The 24,661-nt window shown below is 42.8% G+C and overlaps 1 protein-coding gene across 2 annotated transcripts in view; it reads left to right on the top strand.

The window, feature by feature from the left end:
- Positions 1-24,661, top strand: part of COPG1 (COPI coat complex subunit gamma 1) — a 42,628-nt gene continuing 17,967 nt past the window's right edge. Inside the window, exons 1-12 of one of the 2 annotated variants that reach the window (XM_033926747.1) lie at positions 1-161; positions 4,985-5,037; positions 9,396-9,476; positions 10,377-10,448; positions 10,567-10,646; positions 18,175-18,250; positions 18,341-18,433; positions 19,276-19,362; positions 21,597-21,754; positions 21,849-21,982; positions 23,551-23,618; positions 23,986-24,174. In XM_033926747.1, coding sequence (XP_033782638.1) covers positions 125-161; positions 4,985-5,037; positions 9,396-9,476; positions 10,377-10,448; positions 10,567-10,646; positions 18,175-18,250; positions 18,341-18,433; positions 19,276-19,362; positions 21,597-21,754; positions 21,849-21,982; positions 23,551-23,618; positions 23,986-24,174 — 1,128 coding nt within the window. In that variant the 5' untranslated portion in view covers positions 1-124. Of the gene's footprint in view, positions 226-4,984; positions 5,038-9,395; positions 9,477-10,376; positions 10,449-10,566; positions 10,647-18,174; positions 18,251-18,340; positions 18,434-19,275; positions 19,363-21,596; positions 21,755-21,848; positions 21,983-23,550; positions 23,619-23,985; positions 24,175-24,661 lie in introns of both variants that reach the window. The other variant, XM_033926748.1, reaches the window with a different exon arrangement.

Here is a 24,661-nt window from a genome sequence, read left to right as displayed (position 1 = left end):
GTTGTCAGGGGTGACGTGTCTGGGTGACAGGCTGGCAGGAAGCGGAGTAGGGAGGAAGGCGAGGGCTGAAAACCGGGCGAAGTCGCCTCGCGCTTGGCCGGAGACACCGCGGGAGGGAGGCAGGATGCTGAAAAAGTTTGACAAGAAGGACGAAGAGGCCGGTGAGTGCAGGAGAAGGCTGGGCGCAAAGCCGGGCAGCGCTTGATTGATCCATCGATGGCCCAGGTTGAAAATACATCATTTCTATGCAAGATTTGATCCTGACTTGATCCTTTCTAGGGGCTAGTGCTAATATACAGTTCACTGGTTACAATTTGCAATGCTTGTCCTCACGATGCAAGGTTTCTAGTCCAAGATATACCGAATTCCACGCACAGAAAGTTAGGGGGTACGCTCCTCCCTCCCTATTCACGGGGATTAGGGGCAGAGCCGGCCCACGAATATGGAAAATTCACAAATAACTTTTGCGCCAACTCTGACCCGCCCCCACCCCCCCTCCTGCCACCCGGAACGTACCTGGTGGTCTAGTGGTGACATGGGGCAGGAACCATCTTCGTATGCTCCTGCCCCATGCAGAGCTGTCATCGAAATGGCTGCGAGACTACAACGGGAACTCACAACAGCCATTTTGATGACAGTTCTGCAGCGGGCAGGAGCGTAGGAAGATCGCTCCTGCCCTGCGTCACCGCCAGCTAAGGTCCGTGCACCAGGCGGAGATGTGGCGAGTGAAATTGCGGACCTCCACCTGCAGGTCAGGGGCTTGAGGTACAGGGGCAACTGGAGATGTGTCCACCGGTCTGCAGGCTCTCCTCCACTAGCACGGGCTGGCTTGCTTCGGGGCTTAAGGTGCAGAGCCATGGCAGACGGGCGCAGGCCTGGGGTGAAGAATAGAGCACCTTCTCCAGATACTCCTGTAACTTTGATTGCTGCCTGAGCGCTCCGGCTGCTTTTCCATGTAGGAAGATCGCTCCTGGTAAGGGCTGGGGAGGTCGGCAACAGAGCAATTCATGGGGGAGTCCCGGGCCAAAAAAATGAAAATAACCAAATTTGTAGTTCCCAAAACCACAAATATAGAGGGAGGAATGTATATGATACATATTATACCTAATTTGCCACACAGAAAGCTATAATGTAAATGATATATGTTATACCTAATTCAACGCACACAAAGTTACAGTATATGATACACGTTATACCAAATTGGATGCACACAAAGTTACAGTGTAAGATACACATTATACCTAATTCGACGCACACAAAGTTAGTGTATGATATATGCTATACCTAATTAATCCGCTGGGCGGTGGTTGCTGTTTCACTGGGATGTACTGTATAGTGTTCATGGTTGTGATTTGTTTATTTGTTTGTTTTTATCTAAATGCACTGCTTAATGAACTGTGTGTTCAGTTGACTCTTGCATTTTTTTAAGCAGTAAGCTAAGGATAAAGCAGTGTGTGGTGCAGTGGTTAGAGCTACAGCCTCGGTACCCTGAGATTGTGGGTTCAAATCCCTCATTGCTCCTTGTGACCCTGGGCAAGTCACTTAATCTCCCCATTGCCCCATGTACCCTAGAATTTGAACCTGCCGGGACAGATAGGGAAATATGATAAAGTACCTGAATGTAAAACTACTTAGGATAAGTGATATATAAATAAAAATAAACATAGCTACAACCAGAGCAGTTGACATTTGCTCTATGCAGCTACTTTCTCTGTCCCTAGTAAGCTCACTAAGTTTAGTACCTGGAGGGTTGGATGACTTGCCCAGGATCACAAGAAGCAGCAGTGGAATCAAATCCAGTTCCTAGCCTACTGCACTATCCATTTGGCTACTCCGTTTCAACAGTGAATCAGTCTTACCATAAGAGCCAGCTCTGTGGGTGCTTGACTACCCCTAATGTTGAACAAACTCCTTGGCTGTGTCCAGGGATAGGTCATTTCTCTTGCCTATGTGCTTCAATAAAATAAACAACTGAAAGTAACCGTAATAGCACATAAATTCCCACCCACTGTGGGATAAGTATAACTGTTTATGGATACTTTATTTTATGAAACATGCAAGCACATTGCAACTTTGTCCCTGCTCTGCCCAAACTATGTCCTAGGAATGCCTATGCATATAAGTATGCACCACCTTCTTAGAGAAATACATAATCATATCTGGCCCCACTATTTGTCTATTTGTAAAGCGGGCTTTATATGTGGAACATTTTTTTTTTTTTTTTACTAAATTATCCCTTTATATATAAAACATAACAATCAGTTTATATACCACAGGACCGTGAAGCTCTATGCTGTTTACAAAAGATAATAATAATAATAATAATTTTATTTCTTATACACTGCTATACCATAAGTTCGAAGCAGTTTACAGCAAGATTTATGCAATGAGAGTATGCGATGATTCCAACAGAAACAAAAGTTTACAACAAGATACATCAGTTCAGAGCAGATTGCAAGAAGATACATGCAATGCGAGTGCAAGATGTTTGCAGCAGGCAACAAATGAAGTACAGAGCGGTTTACAACATGAAACATGAGTTAGGGGCAAATTACAAGAAGAAGCATGCCATGAGAAAGATGAGATGTACAATTGAATAAACAGAATTAGTTTCCCAGGTACTACCGAAAATGTACTGGATAACATTAACATGGTAATGTTATAATATTTTATCAGTTGCACATTACATTTTTCCACACTGGTGAAATGTGTGGTAACTAAAAAAACTATGTAAACAGGCTACCTATAGAAATCTCCCAGGCTAACTGGTTCAGCCATTTTGCACATGGCAAATAAGTGCATGAAATCAGTTGGCAACAGTTTGTAAATCATTTGTAGTGTGTCAGAAAGGAGTTGCCATTCAAATAATATAGGCTGTGTAGGACCCTCCAGGGAAGGGAATAAACATAGCATGAAGTTAGCACAGAGGCCTCTTAGTACCAGTGTGCATAAGAAAGATGGGGCGGGGGCACTGGTATAACACTGGGACTCGGAGGCTTCCCTCCTTGGTATTGAGGAGGGATGGTGGAACGCTAAGCCAAGCTGAAGAGCTCTAGCTACTTTACCCTTTCCTCATAGGGAAGTCCCATACCTTTAGAATTGCACACAGTTGGAGGATCATCTAGCCTGTACCTCGTACATGCCATTTTTTTTGTATATAATTATGGTAGTGCCCCAAATTTTAAAAATGACTTCTCCTTTGTTCAGTTTTCAGCTGGTGCATATACTGGATATAGTCGAGTGGTACTTGACTTTATCTGTATGTTTAGCAGAGACATTGTTTTAACCGAGCCACTGAAAATATACTTGTGCACTGACTTAACTTATGCATTAAAGTTATAAAGCTGAATGTAGCTGCTCTGTATAGCTTTTAGGTTGACTTCCAGCCTTTCGTTCCTGCCAAAGCATAATTTCTATGCATAAAACTATTTATATAACTGACCTAAATATTTTTTTAAATGGCTCTTTATAGATACATTGCTGAATTGTGGTATTAAAATGAAATGTTACCTCTTGTAGCTGAAATACGTCATCTAAGGGCATTTTTCAAAAAACAAAAAATGTCCAAAAAAGCATCTAAATTGGTTCTTGGACGTTTTGCTGGTTAAAACATCCTAAGTGCCAGTTTTTTAAACAAATATTTTAGACATTTTGTGGGATGTTCACCCTTCAGGACGTTCAACTTGGAAAGGGGCATGTTTTGGGCAGGAATTAGGCCAGCTTAGACTTGGATATCTTGCAGTAATAATCAAAATTATTGCAAAACATCCTGGATGGAACTTTGTTCTGAACTAGACCTGTTTTATAAGTGTCTAAGTTCCAAATGACCACTTGATGCATAAAGATATGACACACACACACACAACCCCAGTAGTTACTGACCTCCTCCCATCCCCAAATATCTGAATGAAACAGTACATACCTGTGTCTAGAACAGCATCACCTTGTATTGGAAAACCTAGAAAAACTTCGCACAGGTGTCTTAAATAGCCAGGTGGGTGGCCTAATGAACCATAAAGTGGAGGAGCCAGGCCCATAAACCACTCTAACCACTACATGTATGGTGGAAAGTATTAACCCACCAAAACCCTACTATACTACCATATAGGTGCCACCTGCAGCCTTAAGAGCTACTGGGGTGGTTAGTGGGTAGGTGGAGTAAGTTTGGGGGTAGTTTTGGAGGATTCACCATAAGGGGGTTATGATGAGATGTATTTCTGGCACCTTTATGTGAAGTTCACAGCGGTGTCCTCTTAAGGTGTGCCCCACTGCTCTGTTTGACATGTGGCTCCTCCCACATCTAAATGGTGTCGATATGGATGTTTCTAACTTGGACATTTTTGTGGTCAAAAATGGCAAACAGTTGGACGTCCTGGTGGTCTGGACGTTCTGAAAAAAAAAATATTTAGATGTCCCATTCAAAAATGGCCATTTCTCCACTTCTGACTGGAAGACATCGTAGTGAAAATGGCCCTCTCAGTCTCATTCCATGCAAATTAAATTTCATCTATGTAATGGTAATATATAGAAACGAAACAAAGGAAATAAGGAGATATCTTTTTTAATTGGACTAACTTACCCCCCCCCCCCTTCTTTTACTTAGCTGTGGTAGAGGTTTCTACAGCCACCCAGTGTACTAAATGCTCAGACGCTCCGACATTCATAGAATTCCTACAAGCGTTGGAGAATGTCAGAGCATTTAGTGTTCTGGGCCGTGTTAGAAACTTAATGACTTAGTAGAAAGGAGAGGGTTAATGCATTTTTGATTAGCTTTCAAAGGTTACTCTTCTTTGAAAGCTAATCAAAAAATGCACTACAGTTATCTCCCTATTTCCTATGTGTTTTATTTTATATCTATATATTACCTTTAAGTGGACTAATGCTGCTACCATACCATTTTACTCAGCTATGTAACAGAACAGGTCTCGTAGTGTTTTTGCATGTGATAAATTAATACCACTGTTTAATTTTATTATTCTTAAAGGTGGTGGCTCCAATCCCTTCCAGCAATTGGAAAAGAGTTCAGTATTGCAGGAGGTATTGTCATACTCTCTCGCTCTTGTATGTATGAATTCAGCAACTCACAGCTGTGGAAGTGATTGAAAGGGTTCTGTGTAAGAGTGAGGTTTTACTTGCTTTACCAAAGATGGCACAGTCATTAAGTACTTACTATGAGAAATAAAAGGGGTATTTCTAAAACCAGATGCCTCTATTTGGGCACCCTGAGGCCTTGTGATAGGAGCCTATTCTATAATGGAACCTGGGCGCACAGGTTCTGTTATAGAATTCAAGCACAATCTGGTATCAATAAACCCAACGTGTAGGTGCCTGCAAAGGCGTGGAATGGGGGAGGCCACAGGGGCCATGGCCTCCCCAAAATTGGTGGTCCGAAGAAATGAGCATTGATGGCAGCAGCGGGCTTCCAGTGCTAATGGTAAGCATGATGTTGGGAAGTTGGGCAGGCATAGAGGAGGGTGGCGGCAGGGATTTGTGTGCATGGACGATAGCAGTTTTGAGGTTCATCATGGGAGCATTGCATCAGAGGAGAAGCTGTTGGGGCAGCCGCATCAGGGGCTATCTGAGAGCGAAGAAATGGTTTTGAAAATCACCGCGAAGATGAGGGGAAGAGTGGGAGATGGCCCGATAAGTGGAAAAGGTTGAGTGGCACTTCAGGTTTATTGTGTGGCAAAAGGGGGGATGAACGACAGATGATGGATGGAAGACGGGGGGGGAGTGAGAGGAGAATAGATGCTGAATGGAAGTGGAGAGAGGGGGAACAGACACTAGATGGAAGTGGAGAGAACAGAGAGAGGAGCAGTTGCTGGAAGGAAGTAGAGAGAGGAGAGCAGATGCTGGATGGAGGGGAGTAATGGCTGGAAGCAAGTGGAGAGGAGAGAGAGTGTACATACTGGATGGAAGGCGGGGATAAAGATAAAAGTGCATCCTGGATTGGGGGAAGAGGCTAGAGTTAGATACTGGAAGGAGTGAGAGAAAGAGGTGGCAAGCTGTAGGTAGATATAAATGAAAAGAGGGATATTGAGGACTTGATAGTAAGAAAGAATTTAATCTAGATGGGGTGGGGGGGAAGGAGAGATGGAAGGGAGAGGCAGATGGTTTCTGGAAGAGGCATAGAAAGAGAACAGATGCCATAAGGAAGAAGCAGAAAGAGGGCAAACAGTGGATGGCAGAAACCAGACAACAAAGGTAGAAAAAAAATTATATTTATTTATTTACTTTTGCTTTAGGATAAAGTAGTGTAGCTGTGTTTATAAATGTTTATAAACAGAAAATGGAAATAAGGTGATCCTTTTTATTGGACTAATTTTAATACATGGAAAGGGATATCAGATCTTGTTGCCTATTCTCTTAATTAAGAACATAAGAGTTGCCATACTGGGACAGACTGAAGGTCTATCAAGCCCAGTATCCTGCTTCTAGTAGTGGCTAATCTAGGTCACAATTATCTGGGAAGATTCCCCAAAAATAAAACAGATTTTATGCTGCTTAGCCTAGAAAAAAGCAGTAGATATTATCAAGTTTTTGTAGACTGGCTCACCGGGACCTAATCTCAGTTTATACTCGAGTCATCCTATTTTCCTCATTTTTTTGAGGAAAAAAAGGTCATCTCTGTATATATTCGAGTATATATGGTACTGCTATTTATTTTGCTTTTATTATTATTTCTTATTTCCATCTACCTGCTCTTGGTCTCAGTTTATCTTCCCCACTCCTTTTCAAACAAGTTCAATTTAAGCAGTTAGGCCTGGATTCTCTAACTGGTGCCCAAGCTCAGTATAAAATGCTGTTTAAACACCTTTTTTAATTGAGTTTCAAGGCGCCTTCTGGCGTCTAAAAAAACAGTACCAGAAACATGCCTCTGTAGGCGCTGTAGGCCACCTAATGCAACTGTGGACGTTGCTAACACTGGAAGTTATTACGGTATTTATTTAAAAATTTATATACCACATACAACTATGTGGTTTACATATCACATGCATAAAATCTTATTTCCCTGTGATTTCCACATATAACAGACATAACTAGACAATATAAAATGTCAATATACCAAATCGGATCAGATTTCAACAATTAAAGAAGCAAAAAAGCATTAAATCAAATGATCTATTTCAAAGTAGGTGACAAAACCGATCCACATATACAGGCAAATCAAATTCCAACAATTCAGGAATGCAAACAAGCTTTAAGGGCTCCTTTTACTAAGGTGTACTAGTGTTTTTAGCACATGCATGAAATTACCACGCACTACATCGCGTGGTACGCTTCTAGAATAACGCCAGCTCAATGCTGGCGTTAAGATCTAGTGCGCGCTATTCTGCGCGTTAAGGCCCTAACGCACCTTAGTAAAAGGAGCCCTAAATCATAAATTACTGTCAGCGAATTCTGAAGAAGCATTAGCATAGAAAGGCATTAGCAAATAATTGCATTGTCAGCATTTTCTTAAAATTTATCTCCCCAATACAGAATCATAGGATACCAGGCAGGGCATTCCACAGTTCTACACCAGCCAGACATCATTGATGCTCCAATCCTAACATGCATAATCGATATTCTTCCCTCCAAACTTCATTTCATTCCATTTACAGATCTAAACTCTCTTCTCGGTTTATAAATTTCAAAGAATTCTTGTAAAATCTTTGGAGAAGCATGATACAATGTCTGATGGATAATGGCAAGAATCTGCACTCTTTGTTGTATGGGTAACCAGTGCAGCTTTTTCAACACAGGAGTTACGAGTACTCCTTGAAACCCCTGTGATTAATCTTGCAGCAGAGTTGATAAGCTCTCAACTTCCCTTTCGCAACTCCCAAGTAGAGTGAATTGCAATAATCCACTACTCAGGATCAATGCTTGAACCACAGTACGAAAATCAAATGCTGGTAATATTGGCTTCAATCTATAGAGCATTTCAAGTTGCATATAGCCCACCCTGGTTGTTTTCAATGTTTGATTTTCCATTGTTAAACAACTATCTAAACACACTCCTAAGATCTAGTCATCTCCTTTTTTACGGGTAATTTCTCCCCCATAATAACCACAGTTTCCAGCTCAAAATTATCTCTTTGATCTTTCACCACCATTAACCTCTGTTTTATTATCAAAGGTAGGCACTGGAAATGTAGGCCTGGAAAACTCTGGCCCTATATTTCTGGTGTCTACCTTTGCCAGAGGCGCGATTTTGTACCCAGTGCTGTCCCGAATGACATGCGATCAGACAATGACGCCAGTTACAGAATCCGGGCCTTAAGGCCCTATTCTATATATAGTGCCTAAAAAAAAAAATCAGTATAACACTTAATATGATTCTACAATGTGCGCTTGCCTTTTATAGAATTGCTCATAGTGCTTGTGTGCAATCCATAACTTAGGTGCACCCATTTAGGCCTGCTAAAACCAGGCCTAAATGCCTATACCCTGTTTCCCTGAAAATAAGACCTATCCCAAAAATAAGCCCTAGTTAAGGTCAACCCCTGAAGCCCCCCCAAACAAATTGTCCCCGACACTCCCTGACTCCATCCCTGACACTAGTGTTGCCTGATTTGCTGAAAAAAATTGGGCTGCTTTATGAGGCCTTGGAACGGAGGTATGTCAGTCTCATGGTGGGAGGGTCGGTGGGGTTGTGCTGCACAGGGGGATGGGAGGGAGAGATAAAAAGATGCTCCACAAGGGGATGGGTGAGAAGGGAGGAAAGATGTTGCACATAGTGGGGGGAGGAGAGGGAGAGATGATTTTTGTACATGAAAAAAATAAGACATCCCCCGAAAATAAGCCCTAATGTGTTTTTGGTCCCCAAATTAATATAAGACACTGTCTTATTTTCGGAGAAACACGGTACAGATTGGGCATATTCTGTAACAATTTCTCATAACTTTTAGGAACGCCTACAATCCGTCCCTGGCCATGCTCCCTTTTCAAATTCATAAACTGCAGTTGGCACATACTTTTTATAGAATCCCGCTTTCCGAGTTGTGAATGTAATCTTTAATTAATCCCAATTATGAGGTGTTAATTACCAGTTATATGTGCCAATTAGGCCAATTATGTTGTGTGGGTGCATCGGCTATACACACAGATACAAGTGCACAACTTTAGGCATTATATACAGAGTTTGGGGGGTTATTGTCAAAAGATGAACTAGTTGTGCTTTTATCATGAACGCTGATCATTTAAAGAGAAATAGCAACGATGATCATGTTCCTGCCAGTTGAGTTTTCAAAGAAAAAAGAACTCAAAACCCCTTAATGTAATTCCAATAGTGTAAGAGAAACTTTTTAGGTTTATTTGAAGAAGTGTCCCAGATTTGAAGATCTTAGTAAAAGAATTTTTTAAAAAAGCTGATGTTTGTATACAGTCTTACAATCTTTTTTTATTTTTAGGCCCGGGTATTTAATGAAACACCTATTAATCCTCGAAAATGTGCCCACATTCTGACCAAGATTTTGTATTTAATCAACCAGGTAAAGGAATTTATTTTGTATTTGGCAATTAATGGAGTAAGAACCTAATTTCTCCTTACTTTGCTAAATGCATTTAAAAACAATACCAAAAACTGTTATTTATGCTAACATGGTACTGCATTTTGATATAGCTTGCATCAGAGGAGCTAGAGATGATCAGCAGCCTTTAGTTTTCATTGTTTTCACAATGACATTTTACTGGCTTCTAACTTAGACACAGCTCTATAAGCAATTGCCAGTGTCTGGAATCAATCCACATATTTCAAGGGCTAGATTTGTGCTCTACCTCCCACTATTGTATTAGTGTGTGTTATTTAATGGGTCTCATTTTATGCGGTGAGATCTATTAGCTAATAATGTCTATCCTTCTTAATGGGGGGGGGGGGGGTTGTATTTTATTTGTATACAGACTACAATGATGTGTCTGATTAAAACCAGATTAACTGGACATCCTAGTTATCTCCATTTTGAGCCACTGTATAAAGGAAGGACATTCTTTTTGAGATTTGAGAATGATGCATTGAAGCGATTTTAGAAGTCAGATAAAATACACAAATGTTTTTAGGTGGGGAGGACTTATGATGATATAAATGGGTAATAAGCATAAGAATGGACAAAATGTATTGAGTCTCTTATGTGTATGGTTCTCAATAGTCAAAACAGTGTTAAATATTTTCAAATGTATAGGACGCTGGGTCTCAGCAGCTGCCTAAAAAAGGCTGTTTTACTTGGCTGATAGGATGCCTCCCTTGCCTTTTGTTGCATTGATTTAATATTGCTCAGTGCTGCATAGTTAATGTTACGTATAAGAGACTTGATGAGGGGAAATGTTTAAAGAAGAATATTTTTCTCCCAGTTCCATTAAACTATTGACCTGTTTTCTCATTTATTTAATGTTAGGGTGAGTATATGGGAGTGACAGAAGCTACAGAAGCCTTCTTTGCCATGACCAAACTATTCCAGTCGAATGATGTAAGTTCTGCTCTAAGAAGGATTTTGCTTTATAATTGAAAGATAATATTTTTAAATACTGTTCCAGTTAGTTTCCTTACACAATGCAAACTGTTTGGATGCCTTTTTTCCCTGGCAGTCAACTCTTCGCAGGATGTGTTACCTGACTATAAAAGAAATGTCCTGTATTTCAGAGGATGTTATCATTGTTACCAGCAGGTGAGGTATAATTGACAGTATTTTCTGTTGTGCCTGTGAACTGCATTTGATGACTGTTTTGTTTGTGTAACATATTGGAAGCAATATTTCAAACTACTGCATGCAATCTGACTTATGCAATCTTTAGGAGCAAGCTATAGGAAACGTGTCTTAGCAATCAGACATATGCAACCCAAAAATGTGTAACATTCATACACTGTTAGGAACTAGGAATTATTTAAAAGAGAGAAATTAATAGGTCGTCATGAACAGGAGCAATGGTTGGAGGGGGCAAACAAGCCAATCTCCCCCCTCTCCTCTCTCTAATCTTCTTGCTTTCTAATGCTGTGTGGGGTAAAGTATTGGTCTCATTTCATAAGCTCTTTGCTATGTATCATACAAAAACAGGAATAATTTGAAAACATGGAAATATGTCATGGAGGTAATAAGTGCTTTGCAATAAATAAAATAATTGAACTGCTGCTAAGGAAAAAGTAGTTGTACAATCTGCAATTCTTTAAATAACTGTGAAGAAGCTTGTCTTGTCTATTGTGTGGCGTAATGTTTGAGTCCCTTTCAGCAGTATTGGAGGAGAGTGTGGTGTAGTTGTTAGAGGTATAGCCTCAGAAGCCTGAGGTTGTAGCAACATTCCGCGCTACCAATCCAGGGCAAGCAGTGGCTTCCCCCCCCCCCCCCCCCATGTCTTTCTCAATAACAGACTATGGACTTTTCCTCCAGGAACTTGTCCAAACCTTTTTTTAAAACCAGCTACATTAACTGCTCTTACCACATCCTCTGGCAACACGTTCCAGAGCTTAACTATTCTCAGAGTGAAAAAAATATTTCCTCCTATTGATTTTAAAAGTATTACTCTTTAACTTCAAGTTTCTCAATCTTTGTACATCTTGATACAGTAAAAATTCAATCCCCTTGTACCTGTTCTACACCACTCAGAATTTTGTAGACTTCAGTCATATCTCCCCTCAGCTGTCTCTTTTTGAAACTGAAAAGTCCTAACCTCTTTAGTCTTTCCTCATACGAGAGGAGTTCATCCCTTTTAGGCAACTTCAGTCCTTAAAAGTTTCAACCCACTCAGGTTTTCAGAATTTCTCCAATGAATATGCATGAGGTCTGTGTACATATACTGTAGGCAAATAGATCGCACGCATATTCAATTTGGGAAATCCTAAAAACCAGACTGGGTTGTGGCCCTCAGATACATAAGCGGTTTACGTGCAGATGCTGACACATTTTTCCTTATCCGTCGTAGTGGACTCACAATCTATCTAATGTACCTGGGGTAATGCAGGATTGAGTGACTTGCCCAAGGTCACACGGAGCAGCATGGGGCTTCAACCCACAACTTAAAGGTGTTGAGGCTATAGCTCCTAACCATTAGGCCACTACTTCTTTCCCGGCCTTGCTAAGAATATGATTGCAGACCATTTTGTCTGCCCAAGAATGCTAGGTTAAAGCCATTTGCCTGCAACTAAAGATCACTATTCCTTTTCTGTTGGAAAACTACTGTCATGTATACAAACTTTCCACTTAAAGAACTACATATTCCATTCCTGCTAGTCAAGCGCTGGGCTCTCCACTTCTGCATTTAGGGACCTCTTTATTCACTGCACATCAACAGCACAGGCCCTCACTAACAGTTAACTGAAAATACACGCCAGTTCCCGCAGTAAACTGCTAGGGCTCCTTTTACTAAAGTACAATAAAATGTTGCGGTTACAACACGTCATCCTTTCCAGTGATCACCAGTATGCTGTGTGTTGACTTGAAATGTTAAGACTGAGTAAATGGTTTATCCCAGGACAAGCAGGCAGCTATTCTTGACTGATGGGTGACGGCACCGACGGAGCCCCGGTACGGACAATTTTAGAGTGATCTCACTCTAAGAACTTTTAGAAAGTTCTAGCTCGGCCGCACCGCGCACGCGCGAGTGCCTTCCCGCCCGACAGAGGCGCGCGGTCCCTCAGTTTCTTAGTTTCCGCGGAGCTAAGAAGACGCGTTTTCAACGGCTGTTGAAATTTTTTCTTAACTTGCCTTCCCGCTCGCGTAAACGTTTGATTTCTTTAACCTTTCTTTTATTTTGATTACAAAAAAAAAAAAAAAAAAAAACAATCTTATATTTTTTTCTTCAATTTCGGTTTTTCCCCGGCGGGGCCTTCTGCCACCATCGAAGCCTCGGCCTTCGATTTGGCGGAAGCCGTTTTCCCTTTCATGCCCCCTCAACCGGGTTTTAAAAAGTGCCAGCGGTGTGCTAGGCCTATATCTCTCACGGACCCACACAACTGGTGCTTGCAGTGTTTGGGTCCTGAGCATCAGGCCTCTTCTTGCACCCGCTGTGCTACTTTAAAGAAAAGAACTTTAAAAAATCGCTTAATTCAACAGCGTTTGTTATTCGGTGCCGAGATGTCCGACCCCGTTCCTTCGACTCCGGCTTCGGCACCGCTTCAGTCGGCACCCTCGTCTTCGACGCCGCGTGATTCCACACCGGCATCCCAACAGTCAGGTAAGCCGGCTAAGAAGCCTTCCCCGCTGGAACGTCTTCCGGCCTCGAGTGCAGTGAGCCCAGTCCTGCCGCCGGTTAGACGCCAGCGGAAGCGCTCCGCCCCTATTGAGGTGAGTCCCTCGACATCGGGCTCCTCATCTCCGGGGCGTAGAGCGGCACCGCAGGTACCGCAGAAGAAAAAAGCGGTACCGGTGCCATCCCTCGATGACCGCATTACGGCCATCCTTCATGTACAGCTTAAGGAGCAATTAGAACGACTCCTTCCTGCTATAATGACACCGAACCTTCCGGTGCCAGTCCGCACCGAGCCATCGGTACCGGTTGTACATCAACCCGTGTCGGTACCGGTTGTCGAACCTGTCTTACCTGCTTCTACTGTCTCGGTACCGCTTCACCTAACTTCATCGGTATCGATGCCAGTCCTTGCACCGGAGCCGACAGCTCACCATCAATCGGTACAGACTTCGGCACCGGTGCGACCGATAACATCGCCTGACTCGGTATCGATGAGGTCGGGTAAGTCGGTACGCAAAACCCGACACATGCAAACATCGACACCTGAGTCTCGGGACCATTCTTCCCATGTCAGAGACCCTGATCTGTGGGGGGACTCAGAGGAACCCTTTCTTTCTGAAGGAGAATGTTCCTCAGAGGAGGAGGATTCGGCTCTCCCTGACCCATCCTCCAAACAGACCACTTCCTCTTTCTCCAATTTCTTGAAGGAGATGTGTGAGTCTTTGTCCATTCCTTTGGAGGCTGAATCCAAAAAGTCTAAAGCTTTTTTGGATGCCCTTGATTTTGATCAGCCTCCAAAGGAATTTTTGAAGCTTCCCCTTCATGACATCTTGAGGGAAACTTTCTATAAAAATTTAGAGACTCCTTTAACTGTTCCAGGGGCCCCACGTAAACTGGATTCTCTATACAAGGTAATTCCCATTCCTGGGTTCGACAAGCCTCAACTTCCACACGAATCCTTATTTGTCGAATCCACCCTTAAAAAGACTTCAGGAGCCAGTGTATATGCATCTGTCCCTCCTGGCAGAGAAGGAAGGGCCATGGATAAATTCGGTAAGAGGCTCTACCAGAACGCTATGTTAGCAAATAGAGCTAGTAATTATGCTTTTCATTTTTCTTTTTATTTAAAGCATCTCCTTACCACCATGGCTTCCTTCGAGAAGTATCTTCCTTCAAGAAAACATCCATCTTTTCACTCCTGCTTGTCGTCTCTATTCCAACTTCGTAAGTTTATGGTTAGGTCCATATATGACACCTTTGAACTTACATCCAGAGCGACAGCTATGTCGGTGGCTATGCGCCGTTTGGCCTGGCTTCGGGTATCCGAGCTTGATGTTAACCATCAAGATCGGTTAGCCAACGCCCCATGCCTAGGGGATGAGCTCTTTGGGGATTCCATGGACTCTACCACCCAAAAGCTCTCGGCTCATGAGACGCGCTGGGATACCCTGCTCAAGAATAAAAAGAAGCCTCCTCCACCAAGACCATACAGGCAGCAATCGGCTTATCAACGCCGTTTCACAGCCCGTCCATTACCTACCACTGCTCAACAACCTCGACGTCAGAGGCAACAGCAACGTCAGCCTCCCCGACAGCAGCAACAGCAGCAACCTGCGAAACAACCTCCTCAGCAGAAGTCACAGCCCTTTTGACTTCATTCTCCGCAGTATAGCCAGTATCCCTGTTCCTGTTCTCCTGCCTCAACCAATAGGAGGTCGACTTTCTCTGTTCTTCAGCCGGTGGGAAGTAATCACTTCGGACCAATGGGTCCTCAACATCATCCGCCACGGCTACTCTCTCAACTTTCAGACTCTCCCACCTCAAAGCCTGCCAAAAGAGTCTGCTTTGAACAGTCCTCAATCAGCCCTCCTTATTCAGGAGGTCCAATCCCTCCTCCTTCTGAACGCTATAGAGGAAGTTCCTCTAGATCAAAAGGGGCAGGGATTCTACTCCCGTTACTTTCTAGTTCCCAAAAAGACAGGAGATCTCAGACCCATCCTGGACCTTCGCGATCTCAACATTCATCTAGTAAAAGAAAAATTCAAGATGCTTTCTTTAGCCATACTTTATCCCCTTCTAAATCAAAACGACTGGCTATGCTCCCTCGATCTCAAAGAGGCTTACACTCACATACCGATCAATGTAACCTCAAGACCATATCTCCGATTCATGATCAATCATTGTCATTACCAGTACAAGGTGCTGCCCTTCGGTCTTGCCTCATCTCCAAGGGTATTCACCAAATGTCTCATTGTGGTGGCGGCTTTTCTGCGCTCTCACCACCTGCAAGTATTTCCTTACCTGGACGATTGGTTGATCAAAGACACTTCTGCCCAAGCGGTCCTTCTGGCCACCAACCACACCATCCAGTTTCTGCAACTTCTGGGATTCGAGATCAATCTACCCAAATCTCATATCATTCCCACTCAGAGACTTCAATTCATTGGAGCGATCCTAGATACACTCCTCATGAGAGCTTTCCTGCCATCCAATCGACTTCAGACCCTTCAGTCTCTATGTCACCAGGTACTTCCTCTGCCGTCCATCTCAGCAAGACAAATGATGGTGCTCTTGGGACACATGGCATCCACAGTTCATGTCACTCCTCATGCCCGTCTTCACCTGCGCACTCCTCAATGGACCCTTGCGACCCAGTGGTCCCAAGCGTCGGACTCTTGCTCACGACACATATCTGTGACATCATCTCTTCGTCAGTCTCTGCAATGGTGGTTGGTATCCTCAAATCTATCCAGAGGTCTTCTGTTCCATCAGCCTCCTCATCAACTAGTCATCACCACCGACGCCTCTCTGTACGCATGGGGAGCTCACTTGAACGAGTTCCAGACTCAGGGTCTTTGGTCAGCCCAGGAAAAGAAGCATCAAATCAATTTCCTGGAACTCAGAGCGATGTTTTACGCCCTCAAGGCCTTTCAACACCTTCTCTTTCCTCAGGTCCTTCTGTTGTGCACAGACAATCAGGTTGCGATGTACTACATCAACAAACAGGGTGGGACAGGCTCTCGCCTTTTATGCCAGGAAGCCCAGAAGATCTGGAATTGGGCCATAGATCATCATCTCTTCCTGAAAGCTATTTACATTCAGGGGAAACAGAATTCATTAGCGGACAAACTCAGCAGAATTCTCCAGCCTCACGAGTGGACACTCGACCCTGTAACTCTACAGTCTATCTTCACTCAATGGGGCACTCCTCAGATAGACCTCTTTGCAGCTCCTCACAATCACCAGCTGCCCCGTTTCTGCTCAAGACTTTACTCTCCACTCCGTCTCACAGCAGATGCTTTTCTCCTCGACTGGTCGAATATGTTCCTGTACGCCTTCCCTCCTCTACCTCTCATGTTGAGAACCTTGTTCAAGCTCAAGAGGGAACGAGCCACCATGATTCTGATTGCTCCGAGGTGGCCCAGGCAACATTGGTTCTCCCTTCTACTTCAACTCAGTTCCAGGGAACCTTTTCCTCTTCCTCTGTTTCCTTCTCTGCTTACGCAACAGCAGGGAACCCTTCTGCATCCCAACCTCCAGTCTCTACACCTGATGGCTTGGTATCTCTCGGGCTGAACTCGACTGATACTCTTTTGTCTCAGCCCGTTCGTTCCATTCTGGATGCCTCCAGGAAACCAGCCACTCTACAATGTTACCATCAAAAGTGGACGAGGTTTTCTTCCTGGTGTCTTCTTCATCATCTTGATCCCACTTCCCTAGCGGTGGAGACGTTGTTGGATTATCTTCTTTCTTTGTCTGATTCTGGCCTGAAGTCCTCTTCCATCAGGGTCCACCTCAGTGCCATTGCAGCTTTTCATGAGCCAGTCCATGGAAAACTTCTTTCAGCTCATCCCCTGGTATCCAGGTTCATGCGTGGGCTTTTCAATGTGAAACCACCTCTTAAAGCCCCTCCGGTTATCTGGGATCTCAATGTGGTTCTTTCCGCTTTAATGAAACCTCCATTTGAACCTTTAGCTACCTCTCCTTTCAAATTTCTCACTTGGAAGGTACTTTTTCTTATTGCCATTACCTCTGCCAGGAGGGTCGGTGAGCTTCATGCACTGGTTGCAGATCCACCTTTTACGGTTTTTCACCGTGACAAGGTGGTTCTGCGTACACATCCAAAGTTTCTCCCCAAGGTTGTTTCTGAATTTCATCTCAACCAATCCATTGTTTTACCTGTTTTCTTTCCAAAACCTCATTCTCATTCTGGGGAACAAGCTCTGCATACTTTGGATTGTAAAAGGGCTCTTGCTTACTATCTGGAGCGTACGAAACCCCACAGATCAGTTCCCCAACTCTTTCTGTCCTTTGATCCGAATAAATTGGGACGTCCTGTTTCTAAACGTACGTTGTCTAATTGGCTTGCAGCGTGCATTTCATTCTGTTATGCTCAGACGGGACTGACACTGGAAGGTTCTGTCACAGCCCATAAAGTCAGAGCAATGGCAGCATCTGTAGCTTTCCTCCGTTCCACTCCTATTGAGGAAATCTGCAAGGCTGCTACTTGGTCCTCAGTTCACACTTTTACATCTCATTATTGTCTGGATACATTCTCCAGAAGGGATGGTCACTTCGGCCAATCTGTTTTGCAAAATTTGTTTTCTTAATGGCCAACCTTCCCTCCATCCCTCTTTTTGTTAGCTTGGAGGTCACCCATCAGTCAAGAATAGCTGCCTGCTTGTCCTGGGATAAAGCACAGTTACTTACCGTAACAGGTGTTATCCAGGGACAGCAGGCAGATATTCTTGCGTCCCACCCACCTCCCCGGGTTGGCTTCTTAGCTGGCTTATACTAACTGAGGGACCGCGCGCCTCTGTCGGGCGGGAAGGCACTCGCGCGTGCGCGGTGCGGCCGAGCTAGAACTTTCTAAAAGTTCTTAGAGTGAGATCACTCTAAAATTGTCCGTACCGGGGCTCCGTCGGTGCCGTCACCCATCAGTCAAGAATATCTGCCTGCTGTCCCTGGATAACACCTGTTACGGTAAGTAACTGTGCTTTACTGTCTTTACAGCTTGACTAAAGATATGACTGGGAAGGATGACAATTACCGAGGTCCTGCGGTGAGAGCGCTGTGCGCGATTACGGATGTAAGCTCAGGTGTCACAACATCAAATTCCAGTTTGCTCTCTTATTTTCTGGAGGCATCATTCCCCTCTGTTATCTTTCCGTTTATGTAGAGCACCATGCTGCAGGCCATCGAACGATACATGAAGCAGGCCATTGTCGACAAGGTTCCCAGTGTTTCCAGCTCTGCATTAGTTTCTTCTTTGGTATGAAACATACAGAAACAGGAGTAATTTGAGAACCTAAGTGAACTGCTGTTAAGGAGAAAGTACAATTCTTTAAATAACTGCGAAGAAGCTTGTCTGTCTATTGTGGGGCGTAATGTTCAAGTCCCTTTCAGCAGTATTGGAGGAGAGCGTGGCATAGTGGTTAGAGGTACAGCCTCAGCACTCTGAGGTTGTGGGTTATTTTTAATAAAAGACTTGTATCCATTGTTGGTGACGACATCTCCAGTGTCTCTTTCAAATAACTTAGAACCTGTTTCTTCCTTCTAGATATATTTGCTCAGTATTTTACATTATTGTGGTAGTATAATACAGGCAATTTCATTTAAGTGCTAACTTTAAAAGATGTTTACTAATGCGCAGGTTACATATATTTTATATGAACTGTTTTTTTTCATTTGTTTAGATATTGATTGAAGTGTACATTAATTAATAAAAACAATCAAGTTAATAAACAAATTTGGGGGAATAATTAACCAAATAGACAAACTTGTACAAAAAGAAAAAAGGGATCGAACTACAATATTATAGGAAAGAGACACTGAAGGAAAGAACAAGACCTAAAGAAAGGAAGTTGAGTTGTCCTTAGGAGGACAGTTGTTATTAAACAGCATCTTTAAACAAGGTTTTTAATTTAGATTTAAACTGCTTTAAATTTGTTCCTCTCTTATGTGGTTGGGTATAGAGTTCCAGAGGGAAGGTGCAGTAACCGAAATGGTGTTAATATTTTTCAAAGAGGGGATATTGAGAAGATGTTGGGCCGATGTAGTAAACACAAAATATTGTAGAAGCTCTAACGCACTGCTGTTCTTTGTGTCTTATAGCACCTGTTAAAGACGAGCTTTGAGGTGGTTAAGCGCTGGGTAAATGAGGCTCAGGAAGCTGCTTCCAGTGACAATATCATGGTCCAGGTGAGGCAGCCAGTGGTCACAAATAAAACGCTGAGGGCGCTTTAAGTTAGGCGGTGGCAGGTGTTGTACCTCCTCCATCAAATCTACTTAACATCCAATTTAAATAAAAAAAATGTAGCTGCCTACCTACACCTCCTGAAATGATGCTGTAATCGTGGCTATGGAGGTGCCTATGGCCAAAGTAGGCATGGTCATCACTGGAAATGCTGTTAGGCGCCAGTAGGGACCCCGTAGACATGATGCATGGGAAAGGCAGATGCCAGAAATGTAGGCCTTCAAATCCCTGGCCTACATTTCTGGCACCTATCTTTCACGCACATCGCGATTCTGCAAACGATGCCACCGCATGATTGACATGCAATCTGCAACGCATTTGTAGGCGGCTACCAATCACGGCACCATTGTGTGTGTGTATTCTTTTTCATCCAATGATGAGCCTGGGATTTTTAATTTTTTTTTTAATTCAAAAGATTATATTCAAGGTTATATTTATTTGATAAACCACCTGGAGTCAAGCCATCAAAGTGTGTTAACATTCCGTAGTAATCTTTCAAAATAAAAGACAAGAACAGTAAATTCACTATGTTCTACCAAACCCCAGGAGAAGAGAGCAGCTCATCTACAAATCAGCTAGGCCATGTATTAAAACATTACGAAACAAACCACTTTGGACAACAGCATTTTAGAAAGGACGTCCCTGATGGCGATAATATTTTACAACAGAATCTGCAGACATACAGCCTGTTCTAGGATACATGAGAACTGGACATCCATATGCTGGTTACATCCAGCATGAACATCCATTTTACAAACTAGAACTTCCTTAGATATCACTCCTTATTCATTTCAACTTCTGTAGTTGTGCTTATTGGTTCTTATCATCCTAGCTAGATGAGTATACAAGATTTCACAGTTAAACACCTAGCCCCTGCCCCGTGACTTCCTACCAAAGGGCAGATGCTATAAAGCTTTTATTGGCGCTTTGCACTGACAGCGTAGCTTCCAAAGCAAATGTAATGTCAAATTTTTGCTTGCTGATGCGCTAACCAAGTTGTGTGCTAACCTGGGAGAGCACATCAGACACATGGCATGCATAATTCTGCACTGAGGTAGCTCGCTCTGCACAGAAGAGAAATTGTATTAGTAGACATTTGCACACGTGCTGAAATGCTATTTGGGGGCCTAACATTTTTGCAATACCAATACTTATGCATAGAATAGTGCTCCGGCACAGGCACAGATGTGAGAGATACAGTTTTCTTCTGCTCAGACATCCTTGGTAGAAAGACATAGGGAAGGAGCCATCTCTTTGAATCTTATAGTCTGTGCAGAACAGCTAATAGCCTCATTACTATGGTTTTAAGTATGTTGTGCGCTGGTATCTAATGCAAGGCTTTGCACTGGGTTGGTTTATGCACTAAACCCACAGAATTGTGCACTAAAGCCATGCTAACTTGTGCAAAGCCTTGTGTGCTTTAGGGCATCCCCCCCTCCTCCTTTTTGTAGACATAGTGCAGTTGTTGCCTCAACATTGGCAGGCCTTAAGATAGTACGAAACCGATCTGTTGACACCCACACCGTTGGCCTCTGAAGAGTTCTACCCACCAGTTCTAGCCCAGTCACCCCATGACTTGCAGCATCATTAAGCTGTGAATCTTTATCCTCCCCTTGTTCTGCCCTTATGTTCTCGATGAAGTCTTGTGGTAGTCAAATGAATTATTGTTCCAATGGACTCCTTGGAGGATAAGAATTAGATTTGCAGATTATAACTGATGTTAAATAAAATAAATAAGGGTGATATGTTTTGCAACACCTCCAAATGCTGTTCTATTGCCATCATAGAATATTACACTAAATAAGGCTTATTAAGTCCATCTAACTTGCTTCATTTCAGTTCTAGACAGTGCATTAGATCCCAATGCATTTCTGGCTTTCTCTTCATCTCTTCGTCATTAGGGATCCTATGTACTTATACTAAGCTTTTTTTCAACCCATTATTGGTATGTTTCTTCTATTCCACGCGTCCTTCAACATTTCCCTAAAGAGATAGTTTTGATGTTACTGCTGCTGAGGTTATCAAGAGTACCGACATCTCTCCCAGAACACCTGCCCTGCAGTACTGTAGAATATCTTTATATGTGCCTTAAATGTTGGAAATCATGTGCTGTGATGAGTTTTATAGTGGTTTCCCTAACTGTTGTTTCTTTGTTATGTTGTTGAATTGATGTTTGTAGTATCACGCTCTTGGTTTATTGTATCATGTGCGGAAAAATGACCGTCTGGCAGTGAACAAGATGATAAGCAAGTTTACACGTCATGGGCTAAAATCTCCTTTTGCCTACTGTCTGATGATCCGGGTTGCCTGCAAGCTGCTCGAGGAAGAGAATGGAAGGTGGTGTTTCTTTGAAGTACCTTCAAGTTGTCTTTAGTCTTGACTAGTGTATCCGAATACTGTCAAATCTTCTGTTTCTCCATTTGTTTTCCAGCCATGACAGTCCTCTTTTTGACTTCATTGAAAGCTGTTTAAGAAACAAGCACGAGATGGTAGTTTATGAGGCTGCGTGTGCCATTGTCAACTTGGCAAGCTGCACGGCCAAAGAACTCGCACCTGCAGTATCTGGTAAGACTGAAACTCGCAAGTATGCGCAAGGCTGACGCCACAGTTCCTAAGCCAAATGATGCAGCTTAATAAGCAAGATTCTTTTTTTTAATAGGTGGAAGTGATACTGGTTTTAGTTGTTTAATATTTGCTTTATTACCTTTATAGTAATTTTATTTATTATTTCAGTTATTAAATTTAAAAAGAAAAAACAAACAATCAGTAGTCTATCCAATAGATATATAGCCACAGAAAATCTACAAGAGAAGGTTGCAGAAAACCAGAGGAGAAAGAAAATAATTATAAAAATTCTATAAAAATATACACAATTGCAAACTCCATTCTGTATACCAACAGCTAAATCTTTTCTAAACGCATAACATGGTTAGGTTACTATACTTGGTTTATTTTATTGTGTTATTCATGATTAAGTTGTTTCTAGTACTACAGATGGGGTTGATGTTCAAGTCTATGGGACACTTGATGAAGTTATAGGGAAATGCTTTTAAAACCAATAGGAGGGAAATATTTTTTCCCTCGGAGAATAGTTACATTCTGGAAGGTATTGCTAGAGGTTATGGTAAAAGCGGATTGCGTAGCTGGTTTTACAAAAGGTTTGGCTCCTCTGTGGTCAGGGGAGACTCATCTTCTCTCTTTTTATCTTTCTTTCTCTACTGTTCTTTTTCTCCTTTTTGCTGATCTTTTCTGTGATGGATTGAGGGGGTTTTCTGGGGGTTCTGGATTGGGGGAGTGTGGGGTTTGGAAGGCCGGGTGGAGTTTTGCTATTCTTGGCGTGTCCTGTTTCTTTGTATATGATATCATGTTGGGTTTTCCAATTGGGTAAGAAGGAGGGTTTGACCTGTGTTCTTTTATGCTATGTATGTACGTGCACTGGGTGTTCTTTGGCAATGGTCTACAGAGGTTGGTGGGTGGGGTGGGTGGTTTGGGGAGAAAAAGGAAAATTGAGTGACAAGTGCTTGTTGTTGCATTGGTTTGTTTATTGTTGTTTTTTTTTGTTGTCCTCAATAAAAACTTTTTGAATACAAGAAAGGTTTGGACAATTTCCTGGAGGAAAAGTCCAAAGTCTGTTATTGAGATAGACATGGAGGAAGCCACTGCTTGCCCTGATCGGTAGCACGGATCTGTACCTGGCCAAAACCCAAAGAATAGCAACATTCTGTGCTACCGATTCAGGGCAAGCAGTGGCTTCCCCCATGTCTTTCTCAATATCAGACTATGGAGTTTTCCTCCAGGAATTTGTCTAAACCTTTCTTAAAATCAGCCCCATAATATTGGTTTTCTTTGAGTTCTGTGCTAGAGAGGTAGTTTATCAGAAAGAGAAGCAGAAGTCTGCTTCAGGTTTTCAGACTATCACCGATGAATATGTATGAAATAGATCTGCATGCACCGCCTCCCTTGTGTGCATAACTATCGCATGCATATTCATTGTCAATATCCTGAAATCTGATTGACTGGGTGGAGAATCACTATTCAGGTGAAATGAAAAAGAATCCCCAAATTCAAAACTCCTGGACTTTTTTTTTTTTAAGAAGAGATACATGTAATGCGTTTTCTTCTCTTTTCCATAGTTTTGCAGCTGTTTTGTAGCTCTCCCAAAGCAGCACTTCGATACGCAGCCGTCCGCACACTCAACAAGGTCAGTGTGTGTGATGTGTGACAAGAAACTCCATTATGGGTAGTGATGGCATCTAGAACAGTGGTTCCCAACCCTGTCCTGGAGGACCATCAGCCAGTCGGGGTTTTGGGATAGCCCTAATAAATATGCTTGAGAGAGATTTCCATATAATGGAGGCAACAGGCATGCAGATCTGCCCCATGTATATTCATTAAGACTATCCTGAAAACCTGACTGGCTGGTGAGGACAAGGTTGGGAACCACTGATCTAGAAGATTGGGAAGACATTTAAGGGTCCCGTGTGCAGATTTTAATGTGTCATTCAACACTATGGAACTTATATATTTTTAATCTATGCTATATCACTTTTCTTATTTGTCGTTGATAGGTTGCAATGAAACATCCGTCTGCTGTAACTGCATGTAACCTAGACCTGGAGAATCTGGTAACAGATTCTAACCGCAGCATTGCCACGTTGGCTATCACAACTCTCCTGAAAACTGGCAGTGAGAGCAGCATCGATCGCCTGATGAAACAGATCTCATCGTTCATGTCGGAGATTTCGGACGAGTTTAAGGTGATGCTGTGCTGACAAGTCCTCACTTTCATGTATCTGTACAGATGCACCTTGTTCAAATGTTGTTTGCTGGCTCTTCTACTGCCAACCTACTTCTTAAACATATAGGGGGGGGGGGGGGGTTCTCTTTATGAGAAGCCCTTACATTTCTAAACCATAAAAAGATCATTTGAACATTTGCTATTTAGACTTCTAGGGCTTGATAGGACTGGAGGAGTGGCCCAGCCTCAGCGCCCTGAGGTTGCAGGTTCAAGGCCAGCGCTGCTCTTTGTGACCCTGGGCAAGTCACTGAATCCCCCATTGCCCCAGATAGGGAGAAATACTCCAGTACTTGAATAGTGTATAAATTCTAAAATAAATAAATGTTGCCTAAAAGATGTGCGACACGAAGTGCGATTCTATAAAAGTCAGATGCCCATTACAAAATACCACCTAGCACCTATTTATGCCAGGGTTTTCTTGGTCTAAATGTCTGTGCCTATGTTGG

Source organism: Geotrypetes seraphini, chromosome 17, assembly GCF_902459505.1.
Source record: "Geotrypetes seraphini chromosome 17, aGeoSer1.1, whole genome shotgun sequence".
Classification (NCBI taxonomy): Eukaryota; Metazoa; Chordata; class Amphibia; order Gymnophiona; family Dermophiidae; genus Geotrypetes; species Geotrypetes seraphini.
This window is presented reverse-complemented; position numbering and strand designations above follow the sequence as displayed.